Source organism: Dryobates pubescens, chromosome 3, assembly GCF_014839835.1.
Source record: "Dryobates pubescens isolate bDryPub1 chromosome 3, bDryPub1.pri, whole genome shotgun sequence".
In the NCBI taxonomy this organism is placed as follows: Eukaryota; Metazoa; Chordata; class Aves; order Piciformes; family Picidae; genus Dryobates; species Dryobates pubescens.
Window position 1 is genome coordinate 712,346 of NC_071614.1, and position 23,510 is coordinate 735,855.

The 23,510-nt window shown below is 54.8% G+C and overlaps 1 protein-coding gene across 1 annotated transcript in view; it reads right to left on the reverse strand.

Moving 5' to 3' along the window:
- Window positions 1–5,486: 5,486 nt before the first annotated feature.
- PREX2 (phosphatidylinositol-3,4,5-trisphosphate dependent Rac exchange factor 2) overlaps window positions 5,487–23,510 on the reverse strand; it is a 91,594-nt gene continuing 73,570 nt past the window's right edge. Inside the window, exons 33-40 of the mRNA XM_054178955.1 lie at window positions 23,160–23,262; window positions 21,398–21,541; window positions 19,896–20,010; window positions 13,237–13,303; window positions 12,448–12,638; window positions 7,808–7,910; window positions 6,801–6,868; window positions 5,487–5,600 (exon numbers count right to left, since the gene is read on the reverse strand). Of these exons, the coding sequence (XP_054034930.1) occupies window positions 5,555–5,600; window positions 6,801–6,868; window positions 7,808–7,910; window positions 12,448–12,638; window positions 13,237–13,303; window positions 19,896–20,010; window positions 21,398–21,541; window positions 23,160–23,262 (837 nt within the window). The 3' untranslated portion in view covers window positions 5,487–5,554. The remainder of the gene's footprint in view (window positions 5,601–6,800; window positions 6,869–7,807; window positions 7,911–12,447; window positions 12,639–13,236; window positions 13,304–19,895; window positions 20,011–21,397; window positions 21,542–23,159; window positions 23,263–23,510) is intronic.

A 23,510-nucleotide genomic window follows, 5' to 3' on the forward strand; every position in this document is an offset into this window, starting at 1 on the left:
TCCTATCCATCCTGCCCAGTGAAGCTCTCTAAAGCTGGGCTGGGAGGGTGACCTGCAGTCTGCCACTAACAGACCACCCCAAAGACTCTCAGCTGCCCCCCCAGCACTTTGGCAGGGCGACAGCCACAGCAGAACCACTCTGCAAGCATTGGCAAAACCTCTCCAGAGTGCAGTCCCAGTGAAAAACCCAAACGTGGCCCTGCAGCAGCACTTCTCTGCTTACCTGAGCTTCGCTCCCCTCCTGGGGGATGCTGGGGAGCTTCTCGGGTGCAGGAGTTCAGATTTCTTGGGTAAGGACTCCAGCAGGAAGCAATTCTCCTGCTTTGTGTCAGGGCAGGACACAAGGCTGCCAGGCACCAAGTCCCTCTCAAGAGCCTTTTCCTAGCAGTGTGGCATTCACTACCAGCAGCTGAAAAGAAACTCTTGACAATGAGGGTGGGGAGGCACTGGAGCAGGTTGCCCAAGGAGGTGTTCAAGACCAGGCTGGATGAGGCCTTGAGCAGCCTGGGCTGGTGGGAGGTGTCTCTGCCCATGGCAGGGGGTTGGAACTGGATGATCTTCAAGGTCCCTTCCCACCCAACCCCTCCTGTGAATCTCTGCTTTCTCCTTGTCAGTAGCTTGTGTGGTGCTGCAGCACTGCCAGTTGCAGCAGCCCTGCTGCCCCCTCGCCCCAGCCCTGCCCTGTGCTGGCTGGATCAGTGCTGCCCTGCTGTAATGCTGGCTGCTGACAAACCCCCATTGATTACATGGGGGCTGCTTCCCCTTCCCAGCCCAGCTTTCTGTCCCCAGCCATGAATAGCTTCATTAATTAGCTGAACTAAAGACGCTGACAAGCATTCAAGCTAGTCCAGTGCTGCCATAATAGTCCCAGTGTGATGGATTCATCCTCTGCAGTCGATGAAAATTTGGTTATTCATTGGGATGAAAGCAGCATCAAGCCCCATTGGTGTGCCTTTGATTTGATTATGCTCCCAGGATCTGCCCACTGTGATTTGCTCCTCTGTTTGGAGGCTGTTCTGCTTCACAAGGGAAGACAACCAATTATTTATCCCAGATGTGAAACCCCCTCCAGCCCTGATCGAGAAATCTGACTAAGAAGGGCAGCAAAATCCTGCAGCTCCACACAAAGGCCTGGGTGCAAGTCAAGCCAGCAGCAATTTCCAGGGAGCCTTCTCCAGGGCTGCAGCTGCTCAGCTGCACTCAGTGCCAGAGGTTGGATTTCATGCTCCTGCAGCAGCATTCCATGGGCAGCCCTACTGAAAGGGTTAAACCCCCTCAAAACCCTCCCCCCCCCCCACTGCTGACAAAGGAATAGGTCTCAGAGGCTGTGTTATGAAGGGTTTATTGCTGGCTGTCACTCTGTAGTACACTGCTACCATTCCAGTCTTTAAGAGGGAGCTAAGAAAGGAGCCCACAGCTCCAGCAGGACACATTAGTTCAACGCAGAGCAACTGACTCAGAGAATGCCACCCAGGGGCTGCACAGAGCAGGGACCGAGCTCCACCTTCCAGGGTTAGCTACCAGAGCACTCCAAAGGTCACTGCTGAGACTCCACTGCCCCAGGGCTGCTGCTCAGGCCGGGTCCCAGCAGCAGCTGCCCAGGCTCTGTGCAGGGCTGCACTCAGAGCATGTCCCAGCTCTGCTGCTCCAGACAGTGCATTTCCTACCTGAGCCAGGTGTGCAGTGCTCAGTCAGAGCCAGGTTTGAAGTGGAACACGATACAGCCAGATACAGACACCATGTACAGGGGGTTACAGAGTTAATAAAGTTGTTTCCATCTGCCAGGGGGCACAGAGGGGACACCTACAGCCACACGGAGTGCTGGGCACATCCCTGTGACTCCAGACCTAAGCTCTTGCAGAATGTCCCAGCTGTGCCTCTCAGACTGAAGCAGAAGTGGTCTCTGAAGCAGCTCCACTCTACCCAGAGAGGATTCCTGGCACAGAGGTTCTGTTTGTGGAGGAGAAGGCAAGGAATGGCTATGTGATGGCCTCTGGAATGTCTTGCTGATGCCAACACCTGCAGGGCTGTGTGCTGGACACCCACTGACACAGACAGGACAAGGACAGGGGAGCCAGGCCCTCCAGCAGGGAGAGGGAGACACTCCAAGGGCACTGTAGGGGAACTGGGTTGCTATATACAGTGTATAAAACCCCTGCCAACGGCCAGCATACAAAAATAGCAGTTCAGAGTCTTTTTACAGGTCAAAAGCCAAGGGTGAGAAATCCTGGGATCCTGAGACAGGCAGCTGCTGTCCATCAGCTCAGCAGTGCCAGCAAGGAAAGCACTGCCTGCATCCAGCGAGTGCAGGGATCAGACACAGGGCAATGCCCCAGCTTCAGCAGCTCTCCTGTGCTCATCCCCTCACGCAGACATGGTGCAGAGTGTGTGCAAAATGCTGGCAGCCAGGCCCAAGAAGCAGCTGTGAGGGGCAGGGAGCAGTCTGCAAGGCTCCGAGTTCACCACTGCTACAAGGACGAGCGAGAGAGACTCCTGTGAGCACCCTGCTCAGCCACAGCCGGCAGAGCTGGCACAGCTCTGGGCCTTCACCCACACACTGCCCCTGACGAGGAGCTCAGGGAGCTCAGACTCACTGTGGCTTGCTGGGGAAGCTCTCTGGGCACAAACAGATCAATACAACTGGTTCATTGTGTTCCATTAGGGGATTCTCACAAATGAAATGAAGTAGGATTGCTGTAAATCCTCATCAACTTCATTCTTTGGGCTCTCAAGCTGCAGCAGAGCAGCTCTGGCCACTGCTGGCTGCATTAAAAACCAGTAACACCCAAGCCCAGCCCCTGGTGTGTTGGCTACAGGTCACTGACAAACCACCCAAAAGGCACCCAAGAGTGCAGCTGTGCCAGGGGATGCAAAAGGGGCTGGGGGGGTTCAGCTGACAGCAGGAAATGTTTCCTCTGGAAGGGATCTGTAGGCACAGAAGTGTTTGGCATTGAGGAGCAGGAGCTCATTCCCTGGCTGGATCTGGAGTGTCAGGACAGAACCTGGGGAGCTGGGCTGCAGCAGTGCTCAGTGCAGAGACTGGAGGCAGCTGAGCCTCCATGATGGCTGCAAAGATTGGCCAAACACCACCAGCTCTGCCTTAAAATCAGAATCTAAGCTTTCTCCAAGCATGACCCCGCGGCAGCCTGGCTGCCCCTTGGCCCTTCACCTCCCTTCCCAGCTGCTAGATCTCCTGTACGTCCCCCCCAGCCCCCACTGGGCCAGGGTCACTATGCTCAGGTATGCCTCTAGCCCCTGGCACTCATTCCCAGAGAGTTACACTTGTCTGGGATGAAACAGTACAAGTCAGGCAGAGACTTCGTCCCCTAAGCCACTACAAGAGGCTGTCAGGAGGAGGGGCAGCAGCTCCGTTGCTGTGGAAGCAGAGATCTGAGCAGCCAGGGCTGTGACAGCTCCTGTAAATCAGCAGCTCTGGGTCATCTCCTGTCAGATAAACTCCCTGTCAGCAGAATGCTCTGCAGGTGCAGCTCCTGCAAGCAACAAACATCCTCTGCATGCTCCACACGGGATGAGCAGCTTCAGTAATGAGCAGCTGCAGATGGATCAGTGAAAAAGGGCTCTGCAGGGACCAGCTCCGAGGCTGTTGGATGGCAGAGGTGTGGAACACACAACCAAGGGAAGAGCCTGGGGAGCTGCACAGGCTTTAGGATGCATGATGGCTTCTGAAGGACATGGAGAAATCAGGCACCCAGGATGCCCAGCTCCACATTGCTCATCTGCCTCGAGGTGAAAAACCAAACCTCAGAGGAGACCTGAGCTGACCCTGACCCATCCCTGGCAGGAGGAGGTTTCTCCCTTCTCCTGACCCCTGAGCTCCATCCCTGGCCTCAGGCTGCCTTGCTGAATAAAGCACAGCAAAAAAGAACAAGATCTGACCAGGACAACTCCAGGGGCCCTGACTCTCTGTGCCCTAGGTCACCCTAGACAGAAAGGGTCAGCTTCTGGAGACTCAAACTTTGTTTTCTGTTTTGTTTTGTAATCAAGAAGTTTATAGTCCCAGCTTCCAGGAACACACAGGAGTGTGAACTTGACTGCAGGAAGGTGAGAGTGGGAGTGGGGGGTTTGTGATTGCCTGTCTCTGTCGCAGCTTAAGGCCAACATTCCCTGCTTGGACCAGGACTCGATACAGCTACCTAAATATTTACATATTGCAGGTCACCCTCGGTGCAGACATCTCAGCTGTGGGGGTAGAAAAATAGTGATCTCCTTAGCAAAGTTAAAGTGAGTGAAAGATGAAGAGTGCTGGGAAAGGTCAGAGCTCTAATTCCTCCTTTGGAGAAAAGCCACAAGTCCCCAAGAGATCCTACACAGAAAACACTCTGCAAGAGCACAGCTCCCTTGGGATTCTCCCTGTGCCCCTATGGGCCAAGAGGGTGGCGAGTTCAGCAGGGGTGAGGGAACCTGCAAGCACTCTGTGGGCAGGCTCGGGTGCTGCGGCAGAACCAGAGTGCAGCTGGCCCAGGCAGTGGCTGGCCCAGGCAGTGGCTGTCCTGCTCTGCAGCTGCTGGCTCAGAGGGGAGGTTGTGTGTTCATGTGGAGCCTCAGCTGGGGGAGATTGCTCTGGGAGCCTTTGGCCACAACAGCAGCCAAATGCAGATGCATTTTCCCTGGGCCCTCTACACACTCACTGCAGCTTCCAAAGAAACCTCTAGCAAGCAGCACACCAAGGAAGGGCCACACCACACACAGCAGCCCTGGCACAGCAAGGGGAAGGGCAGCACAGGCCAGCAGACTCCCAACTGCTGCATCTCAACCCACAGAGACTTCCACTCTGCCCCAGCCCTGCCTGGTGGAGGTTTGCTGGGACATCCTAGGCATGAATGTGCCCAGTGCTGGCAAACTCCAGAGGAGCAATAGTGTCAAACATCCATCAGGCAGTGGAATTCAGTCAGCTATGAAGAGCAGACTCTTCCTTCTCCTTCCATCTAATGGGAACTGTCCACGGGCAGAGCCTCAGCTCCTGTGCCATGTGGGAACCTCTTCCAGAGGAGTGAGACAAGGCACTGCTCAGCCCTGCCCCCGCAGAGCAGCAGCCTGCCCACAGCTCTGGGAGGAGCCTTCCCTGCCTCCCTCCCGTCACAGCCTCCAACAGCAGCGTCCTGGCGGGCAGCAGTCGGGAGGGTGGCAGGGAGCAGGGACCACCAGAGCAAAGGGCCCTGGGAGGTCCATCTGGTCACCATGCCTGGGGGCTCCACGAGGCCCCAGCCTCTGCAGTGTCCCAGTGCTGCCATTCCCTCTGAAGAAGACATCTGTTTTCCAGCTGCTGGCTACACCTCTGGTGTGACTGAGCAGGACACACCAAACAACTCCAATTCCAGTGTAAAGCTCCCAGGGAAGGTTCCTGCCGCTGGTGTGTGGCCACAGCCACTCCAGACACGCCTGTGGAGGGCCCTCTGCAATGCCAATAGAGAGTATGTCGGGGATGCTTTATCCTGAGTGAAGGGGGTACAGCCCCAGGGCACGCTGCTCCAGGGCAGGCAGATTCCCAGGATCCTGGAGGCCACGACTGGAATGGTCTCTGGAGCTGCTCTCCTCACTCCTCCCCCGCAGGTGGTGGCGGCTGGCACAGTTTGTACAACCTGGCAGCAACGAGCAGCAGAGGCAGAGTTACTGTGAGGAGCTGGACATGGCCAAGATGGGTACAGCTGAGCAGCACCCACCACACCCCAGCCCTCCTGCCCTGCAGAGCCAGAGCTGCCAAGCTCGGTTTCACAGCAGTGATGCAGAGGTATCACTGACACCTACAAATGATCCTCCACAGACAGGGGATCCTTGGGGATCCTCCCAGGCTGGCATGCTGGGAGAGCTGGTCAAGTTCCCCTCTTTCTGCACTGAAGAGCCAGTTCTGGAGCGGGCAAGCTCTCCACTGATCCTGCTAGCAGTCACTGCTCCAAGTTCCTACCTGGGCAGAGCTGCTTGTGAAGGCAGGTGTCTGATTCTGGCACAGCCAGACCCTGCTCTAACACAACAGGAGCAGCAGCCTAGTCCTCTATGGGAGAAACTGGGGGGAACAAACTGCCTAGGAAGCTCCTGGGTATGAGTGGTCAGAGGCCACAGTGTCTCTGTGAGGCTATGGGCAGTGTGTGCCCCATGGGCACCTCCATCAGCTGCTGCCAACTCCCTGCTTCCTCCCAGGACACAAACACTGCCCTGCGGCTGCTCTGTGTTCCACTACCTGCTTGGCTCTCCAGTGTCTTCTCATTACTCAACAAAAGCCATTATGCCTTAAATTGGCTAAAGGGAGTTTAAATTGGAGCTGGATTAATAAAACCACTCTTAAATTAAGAACCTTGTTGCTGGGTTATTTTCCTTCACAAGCACTGTGCTTGTTAGGAAACATTTCAGGTACCTGCAATCCATCACAGCATTAAGCAGCAGCATAACCACAGCAGAGCTGCATTTTTCATTCTAATGGATGCTTCAGGAGCAGACAAAGAAGGGCTACACCACCCTGAGAGCAAGAGGAGCATGGCTCTGCAGTAGAGGATTCATTGAAGTGGGGGCATGGTTTTGGTGGTGAGCCTCTCCCCCAAGCCACTAACCAGCACGAGGGACCAGGGACTCATCCAGGCTCCTCGTGATGAGCAGCCACCAGGTTCCCCTCTTCAGCCTCAACTTCTGCAGCTCTCTGAGTGAAACTGCATGGCTGAGAACCTGACTCCATGCACGTTACAAGCCCAGTGTCGCAGCCAGGCTTTGCTCTTGGCTTCTGAGCAGGCAGGGCCGAGCTGGGCACAAGGTAGCCCCAAGCACAGCCCGGGGCACAGGGAGCTGGTTACCTTGGCACAGACTGCGGCGTCCGGTCCCTCACTCCCAGGTTCTTGGCTGTGTTTTGTACTCTTGCACCCTGTGCACGGAAAACAACAATTTTGCTTCATTTAGGCCAACAGAGGAAAGTGTTCTGAGCTTTCTGGATGAAAATTCCTATTGCTGGATCAATGCCCATGCTCCAGCTCCCACCTGCTAAGGTAGGGAGCAAGTTAAAGCAATTCATCAATTCCCAGCTTAGAGAGATAGGCAAAAGGAGAGACAAAATCCTTCCCCTTGTCACTGAGGCAGATGCAGACAGACCTTAGGAACACAGAGGGTTGCATTAAAAACTAACACTTAAGGCTTAAATCAACCCAATTTGGGTTTGCCACTGTTGCTAATTTCTTTCTGACCTTCTCCAACCCTTCTCCATTCTGCTGTACCCTTACCCTGAGAAGGCCATCAGGGAGCTCAGAATGCAGGCTCATGACGTGCTGCATTATCTCCCCTTGCCTAAACCATTATGAGCTCTGATTTGCTCTATTGACAGCCCTGAGACTGGAGCTGATGCTCCCATCACATCCTGAGGTGCTGAGCAGGAGCTGCCCGGACAAGCTCACAGTAATTTTGAGTGTGAACTCGGGGTTTGTGCCCCCTCTGTGTGCATCACTGGAGAGCTACCTGCACCGATTCTCATCTCCCACTTTATTGCTCAGCCACCAAGCCTTGCAAGATCCTTTTGTAGCTCCTCAGAGATACTTCTCACCTTCAATAAAATCCCAGCAGGAGTTCAGGGGAGAAGAGGGGGACCGGCGAGGTAAGAAAACAACTGCAGGAATGAACTGCAGTCTTCCCATCCAGGCAGGGATGGCTTAGGGTGAGATTAAAAGAAAACCAAGCCCATCCCCAACACCAAAGTACCCAAAGGAAGAGAAGTCAGCAGCCATGGAGCCACAGCAGATGGAGGTTAAAGCAGCTTGGTCGGGCAGCTGCCCTTGGCTGAGCCCTGGGCACGGCAGCATCCCACGGGCCTCACCTGCTTGCGCATGACGTCCGTGGCTTGCATGATGTAGCGAGGAGGCAGCCCGTGGCTCCTGGCCAGAATGATGGCCTGCTCCAGGGTGACACTCAGAGTGCAGCTGCAGGGGGAGATGCACGTCAGGGACCTCCTTCAAACAGTCACTTTGAGATCAAACCAGCGCTCTGCCCTCAGACTGGGATCAGAGTGCGCAGCGCTCTGCATCTCTCCTTAGCTTAACGCACAGCTTCGCTTTCGGACCTGTGACCACCGAGGCTGACAGTTCCCAGCAGCCTTTCCCTGTGCTGCATCCCTGTGTTTAGTTACATTTATGGATGTGGGGATGAGAGGAAATGGCAGTGCAGACATTTGGGCTTTGCCAGCACAACTGGGCTGAGAATTCCTCCTTTTGCCCATTTGGTTTCCAAGAGACAGAAGGGGCTGCAGCTGCTCCCAGCCCCTGCTGCCATCCCACTCTCCCAGCAGCCGTGGCAGTATTGATATGAAGATTAAATACAGACTTCCAAACACCTTCTGGCTCTCTCAATCCTGAACAAGAGGCTCAATCCCTTTGTGTCAGCAATAGCTGAGGTGTTTTGGGCTGGATGTGATCCTCACTGAAGGACAGATACACCTGCCCTGGAAAACGCAGCTGAGAGAGAGGAAAGCAGAGTGAGATGTCCTAAGGAAGGGATTACTTGGTGACAGCTTGTTCAATGTCACTGAAAGGAAAAGGAATTTGAGCTCCTGTTCACTCCCTGCAGAGCTGCCTCACAGCAAGCCCTGCAGAAAGCATCCAGATCCTGCCCATCACTCACAGCTTTCAGTCAGGACTCCAGCCCTCCCACCTCCACAGAGGCAGCAAAATGCCCCTTAGAAAAGCACCCTGAATAGGAAAGAGGAGGTGAAACAAATTGCTGGAGGAGTTACCACAGCCAGAGCTCCAGGATTGATCCTGCTCTGGCTATGGGAAGAGGCAAAACAAATTAAAGGATGCCTGCACACTCGGCCTGATTAAAGTCCAAAGCTCCTGCTCAACATGTAATTGAATGCCAAGGGCCTTACTTTAATTACTTTTCATCCTATACATCACAAGCTAACCACTTGTCACCTCTTTCAAACCAGTTACACCCCCAGGGCTCCATTTGTTTCTGCTGTCACTGGACCAAATGCCCCCACAGCAGTCATTGCTTAGCCCAGCCCAGGCAGCAGCTCCAAGCTCAATGCTGAAGTCACTCACGTTGGGGGAACAACTTGGATATTAGGGAGCATTTCCCCACAGAAAGGGCTCTCAGGCTGCCCAGGGAGGTGGTGGAGTCCCCATCCCTGGAGGTGTTTAAAGGACCTGTGGCTATGGTGCTGAGGGAGGTGGTTTGGTGGCAGTGGCTCAGCAGCGGTGGGGCTGAGCTCTGGGTGAGCTGCTGGGCTTGGTGATCTCAAAGGTCTCTCCCATCCTCAGCAGTTCTGGGGTTTTACCTTTTGGGGTCTTTCTAACTACCAGGTGTGATCACTTATTCCTCAGTGATGGCTGGTAGCAGGTATTGAGTAACCCAGAGAAGAAAATGGGTTGTGATTAACCCAAAACTGAGGGAAAACGTTTGGGAGTATAAGGAATAGGCATCAGATGTGCAGCCAGGTCTGGCCCAAGGCTCTCCTGGGATTTCTAAGCTGGTCTCACCTTGGGAGTATGTCTCCATGTAAGCAGCAGTGATGGCACAGAATGCAATACTCCCCTGGCCTCAACTACCTCACCAAGATCAAGGTTTGGTGTTGCCTCCTCAGCAGGCACCACAGCAGCACAGGAGGTGCAGGCAGCCACTGAAACACCAGGAGGGAGCCTGGACTGAGAGCACAGCTTAGAGCAGAAGGCTGGAGGGAGCAAGGATCAGCTCCTCAGCCTGTGCTGATCTGGCTGCTGGAAGCAGTCCCACCAGAAAGCCTCTGCACTGTGGAGCTCACACAGGCAGCTGCACAACTGCTAGGAGACTTGGGGTTTTTTTTGTAGGATAGAAGCTCAGAGCTAAATTCCTACAGGAAAAGTCCCCCAGAAGATAGCCCAAAAGGCAGAGTGCTTACAGCAGAGTGGCTGAAGCCACAGCCCCCATTTTCACCTTGCTTCACCTGGCTCACAGCAAGGCAGCTGGCCAGGAGGCACAGCTTGTGGTGTGACTCCTCAGGGAAGATGGAGCAGCTTTAGCTGGGCTTCAGGAGCTGGGCCAGCTCCAGGAGACAGCATCCTCAAGCCTTGGCACAAGCCAGCTCAGCACTCAGCCAGAACCCTGCTGCCTGAAGGATGCTGACACTGAGGAGAGACTTTCTAGAGGGGAAATGAAAATTGGAGAAGGGAAGCAGGACAGAATTCCCTGGGGTCCATCAAGCTTAAAGCCTTCTTTTCTCCCAGTCCTCCAGGAAATGCACAATTCTAAATAAACTTGGGATTTGTTTTGTTTGGAAGCCTGAAAGGATTGCTCTGAGCCTGGGAGGCCTGCAGTCCCTGCAGCAGCTGCTGCACCTAATTCCACCTTGGCATGGGAGGAGGCAGGGCATGGCTGAGCTGTGCAGGGCTCTGCCCTGGAGCAGGAGCCAGCACCAGCACTCAGTACCGTCCCAGAGCACCTCTCATCACCCAGGGGAGCACAGAGCCTCGGCAGCTCCAGCCAGCATGGGTCAGGAGTGCACAGCCCTGCGTGCAGGGCCACAGCCAGGGGCAGGCAGCAAGAGAATTGTTCCCAGTGGCACACCTCCAGCCATGGGGACTCCACCACCTCCCTGGGCAGCCTGTGCCAGTCCCTGACCACTCTTGCAGCACAGACATTTTTCCTCCACTCCAACCTAACCCTGCCCTGCACAATTTCAGGCCATTTCCTCTCCTTCTATCTCCTGAGACCAGGGAGAAGAGCCCAATCCCCACCTGGCTCCAACCTCCTTTCAGGGAATCATAGAGCAAAGAGGTCTCCCCTCAGCCTCTTCTCCAGGCTGAACACCCAGGTGCCTCAGCTGCTCCTCCCCAGCCCTATTCTCCAGCCCCTTCCCCAGCTTCCTTGCCCTTCTCTGGACCTGCTCCAGCTCCTCAGTGTCCTTCTGGGAGTGAGTGGCACAAAACTCACCCCGGGATTCCAGCTGTGGCCTCAGCCGTGCCCAGCACAGGGCACAATCCTTGCCCTGCTCCTGCTGGCCACACCATTGCTGCTCCAGGCCATGCTGCTGGTGGCCTTCTTGGCCACCCAGGCAGAGCCTGGCTCAGACAGCTGTCAAGCAGCACCCCCAGGGCCGGGCAAGTCTCCAGCCCCATATTTGTGGGGCTAGCTCAGAGCTCTGCTCCCAGTGCTGCCCACCAAGGCAGGTTCACTTCTGCTCTCCACAGGGAGTCTGCACTGCTCAGGTGCCACTTAGGACAGTGAAGGTTAAAGGGACTTATTTTTCCCCACCATTGTTTTTCTGATGATGGAGATCTACCGGAGGAGAGCTTCTGCCTGGCACAGATAGAGGATTTCAGGCTCTGATGTAAATTGCAAACATATTGTCATCATAGAAAGCAAAGCAAAGCAGTCAGCAGCAACCCAAAGTCCCTGGCATTATCTTGGATGTGGGGATGGGAACATGAGCCCTGCCAAGCTGCTTGAGCCCAGCACAGTGTAAAAAGCAATTTAGTATGGATCAGAGAGAAGTCAGACACCAAGACAGTGCTGATCCAGAGATCAGCAATCACTGTCAGAGCAGACAAAGCTGCTGTTTCATAGTTCTTGGCCTCTCCTGCACTCCACTGCCATCCAGCACCTCCCTCCCTAGCTACCTGGGGTCTGCTGCTGGTTAGGAGTGGTGGGAGAAGCCCCCCCCAGCTCCCTATCAATCCATGGCACACAAAGGCCTCTGCAGTCAGCTCAGGGAGAGACACAGAGCCTGGTGAGACTCAGAGCTATTTTGTGTGAAGTGCATTAAGCAGATCTCCACTCTGACAGGCTAATGGGCTGCTCAGTGCCCATCAGCAGAAGATGCTGACCTGCAGAGCACCCTGAGCTCTCACACAGCCTCTCCCATTAGAGACCAATCAGAGAAATCAGGCTAAGATGAAGGGTTTCACAGAAAGCACACAGGAACCTTGCTCTGAGTTGCTCAGTCTCCATTTTTTGGCTGGCAAATGGAGAATACTCTGCCTAGCTCTGCTTGGGAGACCTTCTGGTGGCCTTTCAGTGCTCTAGGGGCTGATCAGAAAGCTGGGGACAGACTCTTGAGCAGGGCCTGCTGTGACAGGACAAGGGGTGATGGTTTGAAACTGAAAGAGGGAGATTTAGACTCAGTGGAAGGCAGACATTTGTGGAAGAACTGGTGAGAGCCTGGCCCGGGCTGCCCAGAGAAGTGTGAGCTGCTCCATCCCTGGCACCACTGCAGGTCAGGTTGTTTGGGGCTCTGAGCAGCCTGCTCTAGCTGCAGATGTCCCTGCTGGCTGCAGGGGGTTGGGCTGGATGACTTGAGAGGTCCCTTCCCACCCAGACCAGTCTGGGATTCTCTGACTTCAGTCCAGCACTGCACATAGAGCTCTAGGGTCCCCACAGCCCTTCCCAGGCTCAGAGGGCAGACGCCGAGCCCCGCACAAACCCCCCCGGCTGGTGCCCAGCCTGCCGCGGCCGAGAGCAGGGGAGGGGAAGCAGAGGTCCTACCGGTGAACTCCGCTGTTGCACATGATGATGTGGCAAGCCCCCAGCCTGCTGCAGAGCTCGGAGGCCACGGAGAGCAGCCCCACGCCCGAGGCGCTGCAGGCGGTGTAGGCGCAGGCGGCAGTGCGCTTGGAGCGGATGAAGGACCCCACCAGCCGGTACAGCTCCTCCAGGCAGTTCAGAGGCCTCAGCAGCTGCAGGACAGCGACAGAGGCAGGCTTCGGGATCTGCTGCTCAGAACCCCCCCACCCCCATCTGGCAGCAACGTGGCCACGAACTCTCCAGCGGGAGCAGAGAGCATTAAATGAATGTTCGCAGCCCCAGAGGTTTAAAGGCAGACAAAAGGCATTGGAAGAAAACCTAAGAGAGGAGCTTCAGCAGAAAGCCTCCTGAGCAGGCTGCTGCAGCAGTCTCTCATTGGGAACAGCACTTCCAGCTCTCAGAACAAAGAATTCCTGCCTCTGCCGGCCCTTCACCCCCCACCACGCTCCCACACAGCAGCCCCACTGCTCGGAAAGCACAGGGAGAGAGCAGAGCTAAGGTTCTCCTCCTCAAAGACATCGAAGCCCTCCAGCCACACCTTTGCAAGGAGAACCGTCCAGCACCACCCCCCTACAGCACAGAATGCTGCAAGAGAGCTCCTCCCGGTCCCGGTCCCGGTCCTGTCCCCCCTCAGCCCCGCTCTAAGGAATTCCGATTTCCAGGGGAGCGGAGAAGGGCTCCGGAAGGGATCAGAGGAGCCCCGGGGGGTAACCTGCAGAGCTCAATTAGCCACTGCACATTTTGATGTACCTTGTCTATGTAAGCTGCTTTAGAGGTTGAATTTGGAGGCAAGTCGGACTTGTCCAGGTAGAATGCCCTGAAAGAACAAAGGGAACAAGGCAGGAGCTGTTAGTTGTGCAAACCTGAGCAGTGTGTGGGGAGTGACTCCCCTTAGGCACCAGCACGAGGCTGCAGTGGGTTTTGAAGTGTATTTCATGCTCAGAGAGGACGAAGGAATAATTCAGGGATAAGCAGGCACAACCACTCTTTCTTTTCCAGTCAGAAGAAGTCTCTGTGTTGCTCTAGAGACAAACTACCCCTGTGCCCTCTCCCAGCAGAGTGCAAAATGTTCACTTCTAGGCAGCACAACTGGATCTGAAAACCTGATGTGGAAAGAAGCAAACAAAGCAAGCATCCCCCCACCCCCAGCTGATTCCCATAGAACCATGGAAGGGCTTGGGCTGGAGCTTGAATTCTGGTGGATTTTGCTTTGCAGTTTTGCTAAGCACCTCCTAGACTGCAGGTCTGAGTGGGTGCCCTCAGGGAGCAGAGCGAAGCTCACCCAAGCCCACTGTTCCCTCCTGTGGGTTCCAGGGTGTGCTGGGTGTCAAAGGGAGCTACAGGCTGTTGGGAGGAAAAGAGGTTTGCAGAGAAAATTGCTCACAAATCACTTTGCCCACAGCACAGGAAAGCTGCCTGAGCAGCCACAGACCAAGCTCCTCCTCTGTCAGCAAAGCTAAAGCACAAAGCAGCCCTAACCCTGCCAGCAGCACAGCCTGAGCGCCCGGGCTGGTTTCTCCGGCCACGCCACACTAAACCTGCTCCACTCAGAGTGTCCTCAGCTCCCCCATTCCCTTTGGGCTGCTCTTTCAGCACACCGAGCTGCACGGAGTGAAACCAGAACCCCAGCAGAGAGAGGACAGACATGAGTGGGGGAGGTGGGAGGCGACCGGCTCGGGGCACAGAGCGAAGCAGCAGGGACGCAGGGATGGGAGCTGCACTTGCAGCAATTATCCCATTAATGCATTAACCTAAAGGGCAAACAAAGAATCAGCCACAGACAGGATTCCTTTGAACCATCAAAACACCCTGCTCCAAAGGAAGCTCTGCCCCCCTCCCCAGTCAGAGAGCACTCCCAGATGTTCCTCAAGTGCTTCATTTTTACTGCCTTCCAGAGGAGCTGTCTCCAGTATTTCACAGAACACCACAAACTGTGGACAGCACATAAATTTCCAAAGCACTTCACTTAATTACTAGATGCTTGTTAAGGTCCTTAATCATATTTTATGGGAAAAGTTAATGGCACTCCTGGCATGCTGCCCAATTTGGACAATATTTTCTAATCCATTTGCAATGGAGAGGGATGAAATCATGGCTCTCTGGCTGCTAGGGCATGCTGGTTTGGCTCCTCCAGGCCTTGCAGTTCCTCTGAGCTGCAGCAGCAAAGCCTTCCTGTACAAAAAACACCCCCAAAAGCCAAAGGCAAGGAGCCTGCAGAGGGCTCTTGCTGGGCTAAGGCATCCCCTGTGTGACAGGGTCAGGCAGTGGGACGAGGATCCCAAGGAGAACTCCCACTGGAATCAGGTGACAAACATCTTAGTGATAACAAGGCTGGCATGAGATGGGCAATTCACATTCCATGTGCCAGCCCTGCCTCTGTGCTGGCCACTGCTGGGGCCACTCCTCGAGTCCTGGGCTCAGGTGTGGGCTCCTCACTCCAAGAAGGACATTGAGAGGCTGCAGCAGGATCTGAGAAGGGCAGCAAAGTTGGGGAAGGGTCTGGAGAACAGGACTGGGGGGAGCAGCTGAGGGAGGAAGGTTGCACAGGAACAGCCCTGCTGAGCCAGCAGGCATCCCATGGCCCTACTCATACCTCTAGAAAGACAGCAGCAGGGGTCACAGAAATCAGTAATCAGTATCACTAAGGTTGGAAGAGACCTCAAAGATCATCGAGTCCAACCTGTCACCACAGACCTCATGACTAGAGTAGGGAGGACACTAGTGCCCACTGCAGGCTTGAACTCACGACCTTCCCCATTAAAGGTCTTATGTGCTACCAACTGAGCCACACCACCCTCTTAAATGTGAAGGCAAAGTCATGGATGTTGAGGAAATGGAAACCCTTCCACTTGCCCTGTGTTCCCCTGCCCATGGTCCACATGCTGCATCCCAACCCCTGTTTTGCCAGGAATCTGCTCTCCAGCATCTCTACCTGCTGCAAGGTCACCTGGAACCATCCTACTTGTGAGGGGAAAGGGAAGTTCCTGGGCCACAGACCAGTCACAGCTGCCTTCCTGCCTCCCCAACAGCCAAATCCAGGCTGATCCCATTAGTACTAACTAATTGTTTCCACATTTGCCTTGCAGACAGTAGACATCTCCCTTTTGGCTCCTGATGTTCCAGACATGGAGCAGACTGTTAGACAAGGCAGCAATGCCAAGCAGCCACTGGGTGGTCAAGGCTTCTGCTCAGCTAGGAGGTGTGCAAGCTGCAGCCCTGGGCTGGATTCCCAGCACTGACCGGGAGGGGAAGAGCACCCCTGCAGGTCCTCTGTGCTTGCAGAGCATCAGGAGTGCAGGATGAAGCAGACACCCCCCTCGGGGGGCACACAGCTTCCCATTCCAGGACACCACCCAGCAGAAACACTGACCAGGCTCTGTCAGGAGCCTACAGAAACAAAAACGCATTGGAGGAGAGGAGAAGCCAAAGCCAAGCTGAAGGCAGCTGGCAATGCCTCTTGGACCAGCTAGACAAACTCAATTTCCTTTGTCCAGCCTCTCTCTATTCCTCACTCAGATGCAATGAATCTTCATTTCTGTTCTACCTCAAATTAAGCTCATCAGGAGCCAAATTCAGTCATTGTTTCCTTGTTCTGCCCTTCAGAGGCACTGCCTCATTTCCAGTCCTTCCCTCATAAAGGTTTTGCCTCTGGAGTTCAGCCACAAGTGCCCAGCTCCTGTGGGGCCACATCTTCAGGCTCTAACAGGTGTCAGGTTTGCAGTGTTTCTGGTCACAAAGCACAGGACAGATGTGTGCAGCTGGCTCTGCAGCCCACTCTCACTGCTGCTCTGTGAACCACCAAGGCCCTGGGACTGTAAGTAGGAGAGGAGCTTCCCACCTGCTTTATAAACATCCCCCTGCTCCCCAAAGGAAATATTCTCACAGAGTCCCTCCCTCAAACCTGCAGCTCTCCTCAGGTTACTCTCGTCTGGGTTTGATGGCCTGAAGGGGTGCCAGGGGAGGGTTAGGTTGAAGAGGAGGAAGAGTGGTCAGGGATTGGCACAGGCTGCCCAGGGAGGTGGTGGAGTCCCCATCCCTGGAGGCGTTCAAGATGTGGCCATGGCACCTGGGACAGGGTTTAACAGCCATGGTGGTGCTGGGAGGGTGGTTGGACTCTGATCTGAGAAGGCTTTTCCAGCTGAAACAGTCCTGTGATGGCTCACAGAGGGCACAGGGCTGAGGGGAGAGGACTCAGGGGGGAACAGAGCAGACAGCTGAAGCTGCTTAGCCACATCAGCCTCTCCCTTTGGAAAAGCTTTGCCGTGGAACCAGCGTGGGGAGGAATCTGCCACTTGTCAGGTGGATCTCGGAGCAGTTCTTCCAGGAGTGAAGCCCCGGTGCTTGTGCTGCTGCAGGCATTGTCTGGAGGCCCCAGCGGTTCCCTGCAGCCAGAGAAGCTCTGACAGTAATTAACTCTAAGTGGCTCTGTCCTTTCTGTCATTGTAGCTCACTTCTACCAAAGCATCTCTTCGACAGTCCCAGCCAGCCCGAAGCCGCGAGTGCCATCACAGCTCTTTTCTGCCTTGTCTGAGTGACACAGGATCCAGGCAGCATCAGCCTGCCAGGGAGCCTGCAGCGTGAGGCTGCCCCATGTGGCTCCAGCGGCAGGAGGTTCTGCTCCTCACACAGATCTCTCCATGCCCGCAGAGAGTCCAGGGGCAGAGACAGCTTCCTTTTATCGGCTTGCTTCAATCGAAAGACACAAGAAAGCCTCATGGCTCCTAACATCCCTGAGTGAGGGACTGAATGAAACTTGCCCTCCCCCTCTGGATGGGACTTGTTTGAGGCTGCTTGTGCTACAACACAGGAGGCTCCAGACAGGGAAAGTGCTGGGAGTGACACTGGGAATGAAACACTTTGAAGTGACAAACATTACATTCAGCATCATCAGATGCTCAGTGTAATGAGGGTAGTTAGCTAAATCATTAGTCATTAGATTCACTGATTGTAATTGCTGCCTTAGCCTACCAGGGCTGCAGCCACCTCCTAAAACAACATCCAAGGGAGCAGCAACACGGGGCAGGGGGGAGAGGGGGGAGGGGAACCAACACAAACCCCTCGAAAAACTGGCAGCTAAAGAAGTAGCTGCAATAACCCCAGGCACTGCTGGCTTCAGAGAGCAGCTCGAAGCATACAGGAGGAAAGGGGCAAAAGGGAAATGTGTGTGGGGGGAAGCTACAAAGGCTCTGCACAGAGAGTTCCTCACACATGATCCATGTGCTTTACCACAAGAACTCAAGAGGTGGCTGAGCAAAGGTTCAATCCCTGTTCCTGTCCTGTTTGCACACCCCAGGCCAGACCAACATCTCTGTCTGTAGGTGGGACCATGCACAACAAAGGAGTCTCACCTGTCCCACACTCAGAGCTGCCAGCCAAGCACATCGGGAATGAGAGAGGCTGAAATGGTGTGAAGAGTCCTCACCAGCCAACCAGTAGGCTTGGCCCCAGCCTCTTTTCCCACCACTTCTCCCCTTGCTGTCTGCTGCAGCAGCAGTGGAGAGGGTGCAAGATGATCACCAGATGGCCACCTCAGAGGCAATGTGCTCCTGTGCCACGGAGACTGAGTGCCTCACGGACTCTGGCTTCAGTGACTGATTTCATTGCTGGTGAGGTGCTTCTGGCCCCAGGATTGCTTCCACCTGAGCAGTGCAGGATGGCATTGCTGCACTTGGCTCTTCCCAGGGAATATTCCACTTCAGGGTTTGCTCTGCTGAGCAGTTACCCCAACATTGGTCTCTTTTGCTGCTGTAGCTACTTGGTTCTCCTGGCCAAACACCCACACAGGCTAGCAAACAGCAGAACAAAGCATCTGCTCTGCTCCTTTTCCTCTTCACATTACAGCACTGAATTCCTGAAGCAGCTTGTGCCTCACTTGAGAAATGGAAGAGCTCACCAGACAGCAAACACAAAATATCAGTTACTGAATGTTCTCTTCAGATGGCTGGGGAAAAGCCTCCAGACTGCCCTGTTCTTGGGATGGGGCAGAGCTACCCAAGGGAACTGCTTCATAGTAAATTGGAGCTTAGCTGATCGGGGCTGGGAGTCAGCACAAGAGGAATGGAGCTCATCGGCGCCCCAGCGTGAATGGAGGTCCCAGCACAGAAGGTAAGCAAGGTCAGGGAACACTTGAGCATAAAGCCAGGAGAATTGCCTTTCAGAATGTCCATGGGGGCTAAATTTGGGCTATGCTTACAAAAAGCAGCACAGAAAGCCTGACCTTGTCCAGCTCATAGCAATCTCTTCCCAACAGCAGCTGACTGCACCTAGGCCAAGCACTGGCAGGAGCACAGCTCTCCCTAAAGCTGATTTACAGCAAGAGCCTTGTCAGAGACACTCAGGAGGAGGAAGGGCTAATAGAGGCAGGTGGGGAACAGTCTAAGTAAAGAAGAGATTTGTGCTTAGCAGAGGGGAGCTCTGGTGCAGATGGCACTGAAGATGGAGCACCCAGCCCTGCCTGAAGGCAGCTGCCTCCAGCATCACTTCTGCAGTAGCCCTGCTTAGACTAGCACAGACTCCAGAACTCCACTGCTCTGCTAACTCATTAGGGAAACTCTTTTGCAAGATCCATCAGGAAAACCTTCCAAAGACAAGAGTAGGCCAATGGGAAGTGAAGGCCACCCTTCCTCATCCTCGTTCCCCTTCTCCACTGTCCTTAACCTATGGTAACTCCTGTCCTCAGCTGCTGAAGAGCTGCCCAAGAGCTCTGGTGAAACCACAGCACTTCCATCTGACTCAGGAACTCTGACAGCAGAGAGCTGATTGCTCTGCAGCCCTCTGCCCTCTCTTTCCTCCCCTCACACACTCAGAGAGGTGCTTTTCACAGGCAGGCTGATGCAGGAGCAGGCTGTGCACACATCTGCATCATTTCACTCCACAGCCCAGGGACTGTTCTGCATCCCAGAAACTGTCTTTGTGTGCCACCTCCTAATGAAATATTTACTGCGGTGCCCCAGCTGCACATCTCTGCAGCTGCTGGCAGGCATGCACTCTGTAACCCACGCCCCAGGCTGCTGCAAGCATCCAAATGTGTTTACATCCCCATCAGCACAGGGAGGGAGATGCTCAGCTGTGAGGGAAGCAATACTATTTTTAAGTCCTGTTCTGTGGAAATTAGGTAAACATGGCCTGCAAATCAGATCAGAATGTTTAGCCATTCCAGGATGCCCCTGGTGACCAGGCAGCCACCTCCCTCCCTAGGTACAGCCACCTGTGGGCAGCTACAGCTGCAGCTTTCATGGGAAAACCCTTTCTCTGAGCCCAGAATGCAGAAAGCCGAAGTCAGAACCGTGAACCTTGGCCCTCAGTCACACACCAGAACACAGCCACCACACAGGGCACTGTGGCAGAGAAGTGGAGCTGCAAGGCAGAAGGTGGTGAGCTGAGGCCAGGGCTGTTGGGTTGCTACCCACCGTAGTTTCTGGTTGTACTGCTTGACTTTTTCCAGGGAGGCTGCATTGATCTGGGCTTGGAATTCTTCCACAGAGACACTGTCTCTGTAATAATAGCCTTCCATGCTCTCCAGTGCTGTGGGGGGAGAAAAAGCCAGTATTAAATATTCAGCATCCTCCTGCACTGCAGCTTTGCCCACACTCCAGTGAGTAACTATCGACCTTGAGGCTGTGGCCCTTCTGCAGCTTGCTGAGCTGCCTCCATGTGCCCCCAAACTCCTGCAGATCTCTCCTTAAGATTGCATGGACAAGAAAAATGATCCTGCTTGCCTTGGAAACCAGGCAGGAGCACACTAGCCTGAGCTCTGCTGCTCTAACCAAAGTCTTCCTGCCTCTGAATGTGAAGTGGGGTTTGGCTCTGGCACAGCCTGGAAGAGCACAGTGGGATGGGCTGGGGTAGAGAAGGGGAAGGATCAAAGTGCCAGAGGGAGACCAAACAACTTCTTAGGAAGCCCCATTTTGGGAGATGTGGAGCACCTGAGCCTCTAGCACTGTGCTCATGTGAATGTCTTCCTCTGGATCAAGCAAGGCAAACTTCTCTGGACCCCTGAACATGCCCCAGGATCTCCTCTGCAGGCTTCAGGCAAGTTTCCCAAGTCAAATATTGACTCTGCCAACCTTTGTGGCATTCACCACAGCAAGGAGGAAGACTGCTGCAAGAACTCAGGAACCAGCCACAGACTGCCACTGGAGGATCACCTCCTTCCCTCACCACCACTGCCCAGCAATTAGGAGTAAGAAACAGCCACACAGCCACTCCAGTTTGGGAGCTATCATAAAGAGACAGCAACCCCCAACCATTCCCCAGCCTCTCCCACTGAGAGACCTGGGCAGGTTTAACCTTTCCTTTAGCCAAGGCAAAGCAAGCATTTGAGAGGCTCTTGAGCAAGTTTGGACTGCAATAAAACCCAAACAAAGAATCCAAGGTCTTCTCTTCAGGAGTTCCCCACAAGACTCAGGCTCTGGGTGAAATTCCAGGCTCGGGAATATTGGCCCTGTCATAATCTACACACTCTCAGAACTCCTCACTCCAGCAGCAAAGGCAAGCACTAAGCAGAGCTCTGGTGGAAGGGTGCTGCCCCCTCACAGCTCCAGCTGCCCCCGGAATATCAATGCTGCTTGCACTGCTCGGTGTGAGCAGCTGATAAATCATCCATCCCTTGGAGGGAAGGTGCAAGTGCACTCCTGTGCTCCCAGGGCTTGGGATTCTCCTTCTGCAGGAAAAGAGACTCCATTTCAAGAGGCAGGCTTGCTGCTGAACTCCCCTGGTGCCGAGCCACAGCAGAAGGCTCCCCAGAGTCCCTGCCGGACTCCCCTGCAGCGGCAGCGGCGTGCAAACCGAGCTGACGGTGCAGCGCCAGCAGGGAGCTGGGGTTAGCCAACACCCAGCCTAAGCCGTGCCAGGATTCCATGAGGAGTTGAAACATGGTGTCAGAGAACAAGGGAATGAGAACTCGAGTTACCTTGTGAAAAAAGCACTGGGTGGATCTTAAAGCCCCCTCCATTCTTCAGCCTCTGAGGAAGCTGTTCAAAGTGGCAGCTGTCAAGGTAGAAGTAAACCTTCAGGCTCTGGCGGCTTCCTTCTGCCTGGTAGGTGATTGGCACGTCTGGGAACACAGCCAGAGTCACCACTCCATGAAAGGCATCCACATGTCCTGTGCCAGGAGCTCTGGCACCCCACATTCACCCCCAGACAAAGGCCCTGCAGCCAGGGGAGCAGCATGGGCGGCGGTGCTGGGGGTCACTTCGGGCTCAGCCATCAGAGGGAGGCTGACAAACAGAGCTGCAGCGAGCAGCCTGTGAGGGACACCAAAAACACTGAGCCAAGGGGACCTCAGCCTGCAGAAGCACACTTCCTTAGCCTGGGAAAGCTAAATGGCAGCACAGAGCAGCTGGGATAACCACCAGCACTGCCCTGCAGCGGGGCCCAGGGGCAGCACAAGGGTGACAGGCACAGACTGGAACGTCAGAAGTTCCATCTGAACACGAGGAGGAACTGCTGCGATTTAAGGGTGGTGGAGCCCTGGAGCAGGCTGCCCAGAGAGGTGGTGGAGTCTCTACCTCCAGAGATGTTCCAAAGCCAGCTGGATGTGCTCCTGTGTGACCTCCTCCAGGTGCTCCTGCCTTGGCAGGGGGTTGGACTCAGTCTCCAGAGGAGCCTTCCAACCCCTCCCACGGTGTGTGTGATCCCCCAGCACACACAGTGTGCACTGTGCCAGAGGCTGAACTGACCATCAGCAAGAGCTGGGGCAAACTCCACCTAGCTCCAGCTCTCAGAGGCAGGCTGGCTCCATCCAGGCTCTGGGAGTGCTTCCTGCTCAGCCACCATCCCCACGCTGATGTGGCTGTAGGGATTTGCACTGACCATGCCATGCAGCTTTTACTAAACCATTTTGCACCCACATGGGAAAGATTCCAAAGGGATATTTTTCACTCCTTGGTAACAAGACACAGACCTGGGGCACGGGCAGCCTCGTGGAGGAGCTTTGTGCCTCCTGGTCTTGGTTCCTGCAGCAGCTCTCTCCTGTGTGGTCTCCACCCAGCAAGGGGATGGGTTTAGGGAAGCTTGATGGGAAGCAGACAAGCTTCCCTCCTTCCCAGGGCAGCTGGGAGGCTTGGGGGGAAATGAGGGCTTCCTGCTCACTCAGCAGAGTTCCCTGCAGGAAAATCTACTGGCTGCAAGCTCAATAAAGGAGCAAAGGGGATAAAGAGCAGACTGCAAGCCAGTCCCTTCCTGTGAGCCAGGGGGAAGGGGTCAGGATCCTGACCCTCTGCACCAGGAGGCCTCTTGCACAATTTGAAGCTATCCCAGCAGTGTTTGCCCTGAACTTCCAAGGAACTTTCCCAAGATCTCCTTTGGCTTTCAGGCAACGCCATGGGAAGGGTTTTGTGCCTCTGCTGCATGTCTCCAGCAAGACCCTCCTGCTTCACTCCTGACCCTTCAGTAACACCTTGGTCTTCCAGGGCTTCCCTGGGGCAGTCACTCCCCATGCAGCATTCTGTGAAGCAGCTTTGCCCCCAGGCTTGTGACATCGCCAGACAAGGACTCTGCCTTGCCACTGCTGTGCTTCAGGGGCTCTAGGGGCACGAGGGGAGCTCCTAACCCCCCACAACCCCAGTTACAGAACACTGCCTGTGGGAGGCAATGGCTGGGAGAGGAAAATGTGACAAATGCAGGTGACTGTTCTGGAGAGCAAAGCTCAGCTGCCGATTCCACTCACTCACTTGCAACCAGCGGCTCTGGCTCTGCTTGTCTGAAGTGAAAAACAACTTTCTCCAAGTCAAAGAGTGCAACCAGTGTATCCTCCAGCATGGCCTGCTCATCAGCCTGGGGAGGGCAGAAGGAAAAGGGAAGTGGTCACTGCAGCCAGATGTTTCCCCTCCCAGAAATAACCAGGGCAGGACCCAAAAGCCACAACAAACATTGCCCCAGGTTGCCCTGACGCAGTGCACAGCCCAGCCAACCCCCAGGTAATGGAGAGAGTTCTGCTTCCACTGGCACTCTGAATTCAAGTCCAAAGAGACTGAATGAATGTTCTGTTCCCCACGCTGAATCAAGAGCCAGTTCAGAGCTGC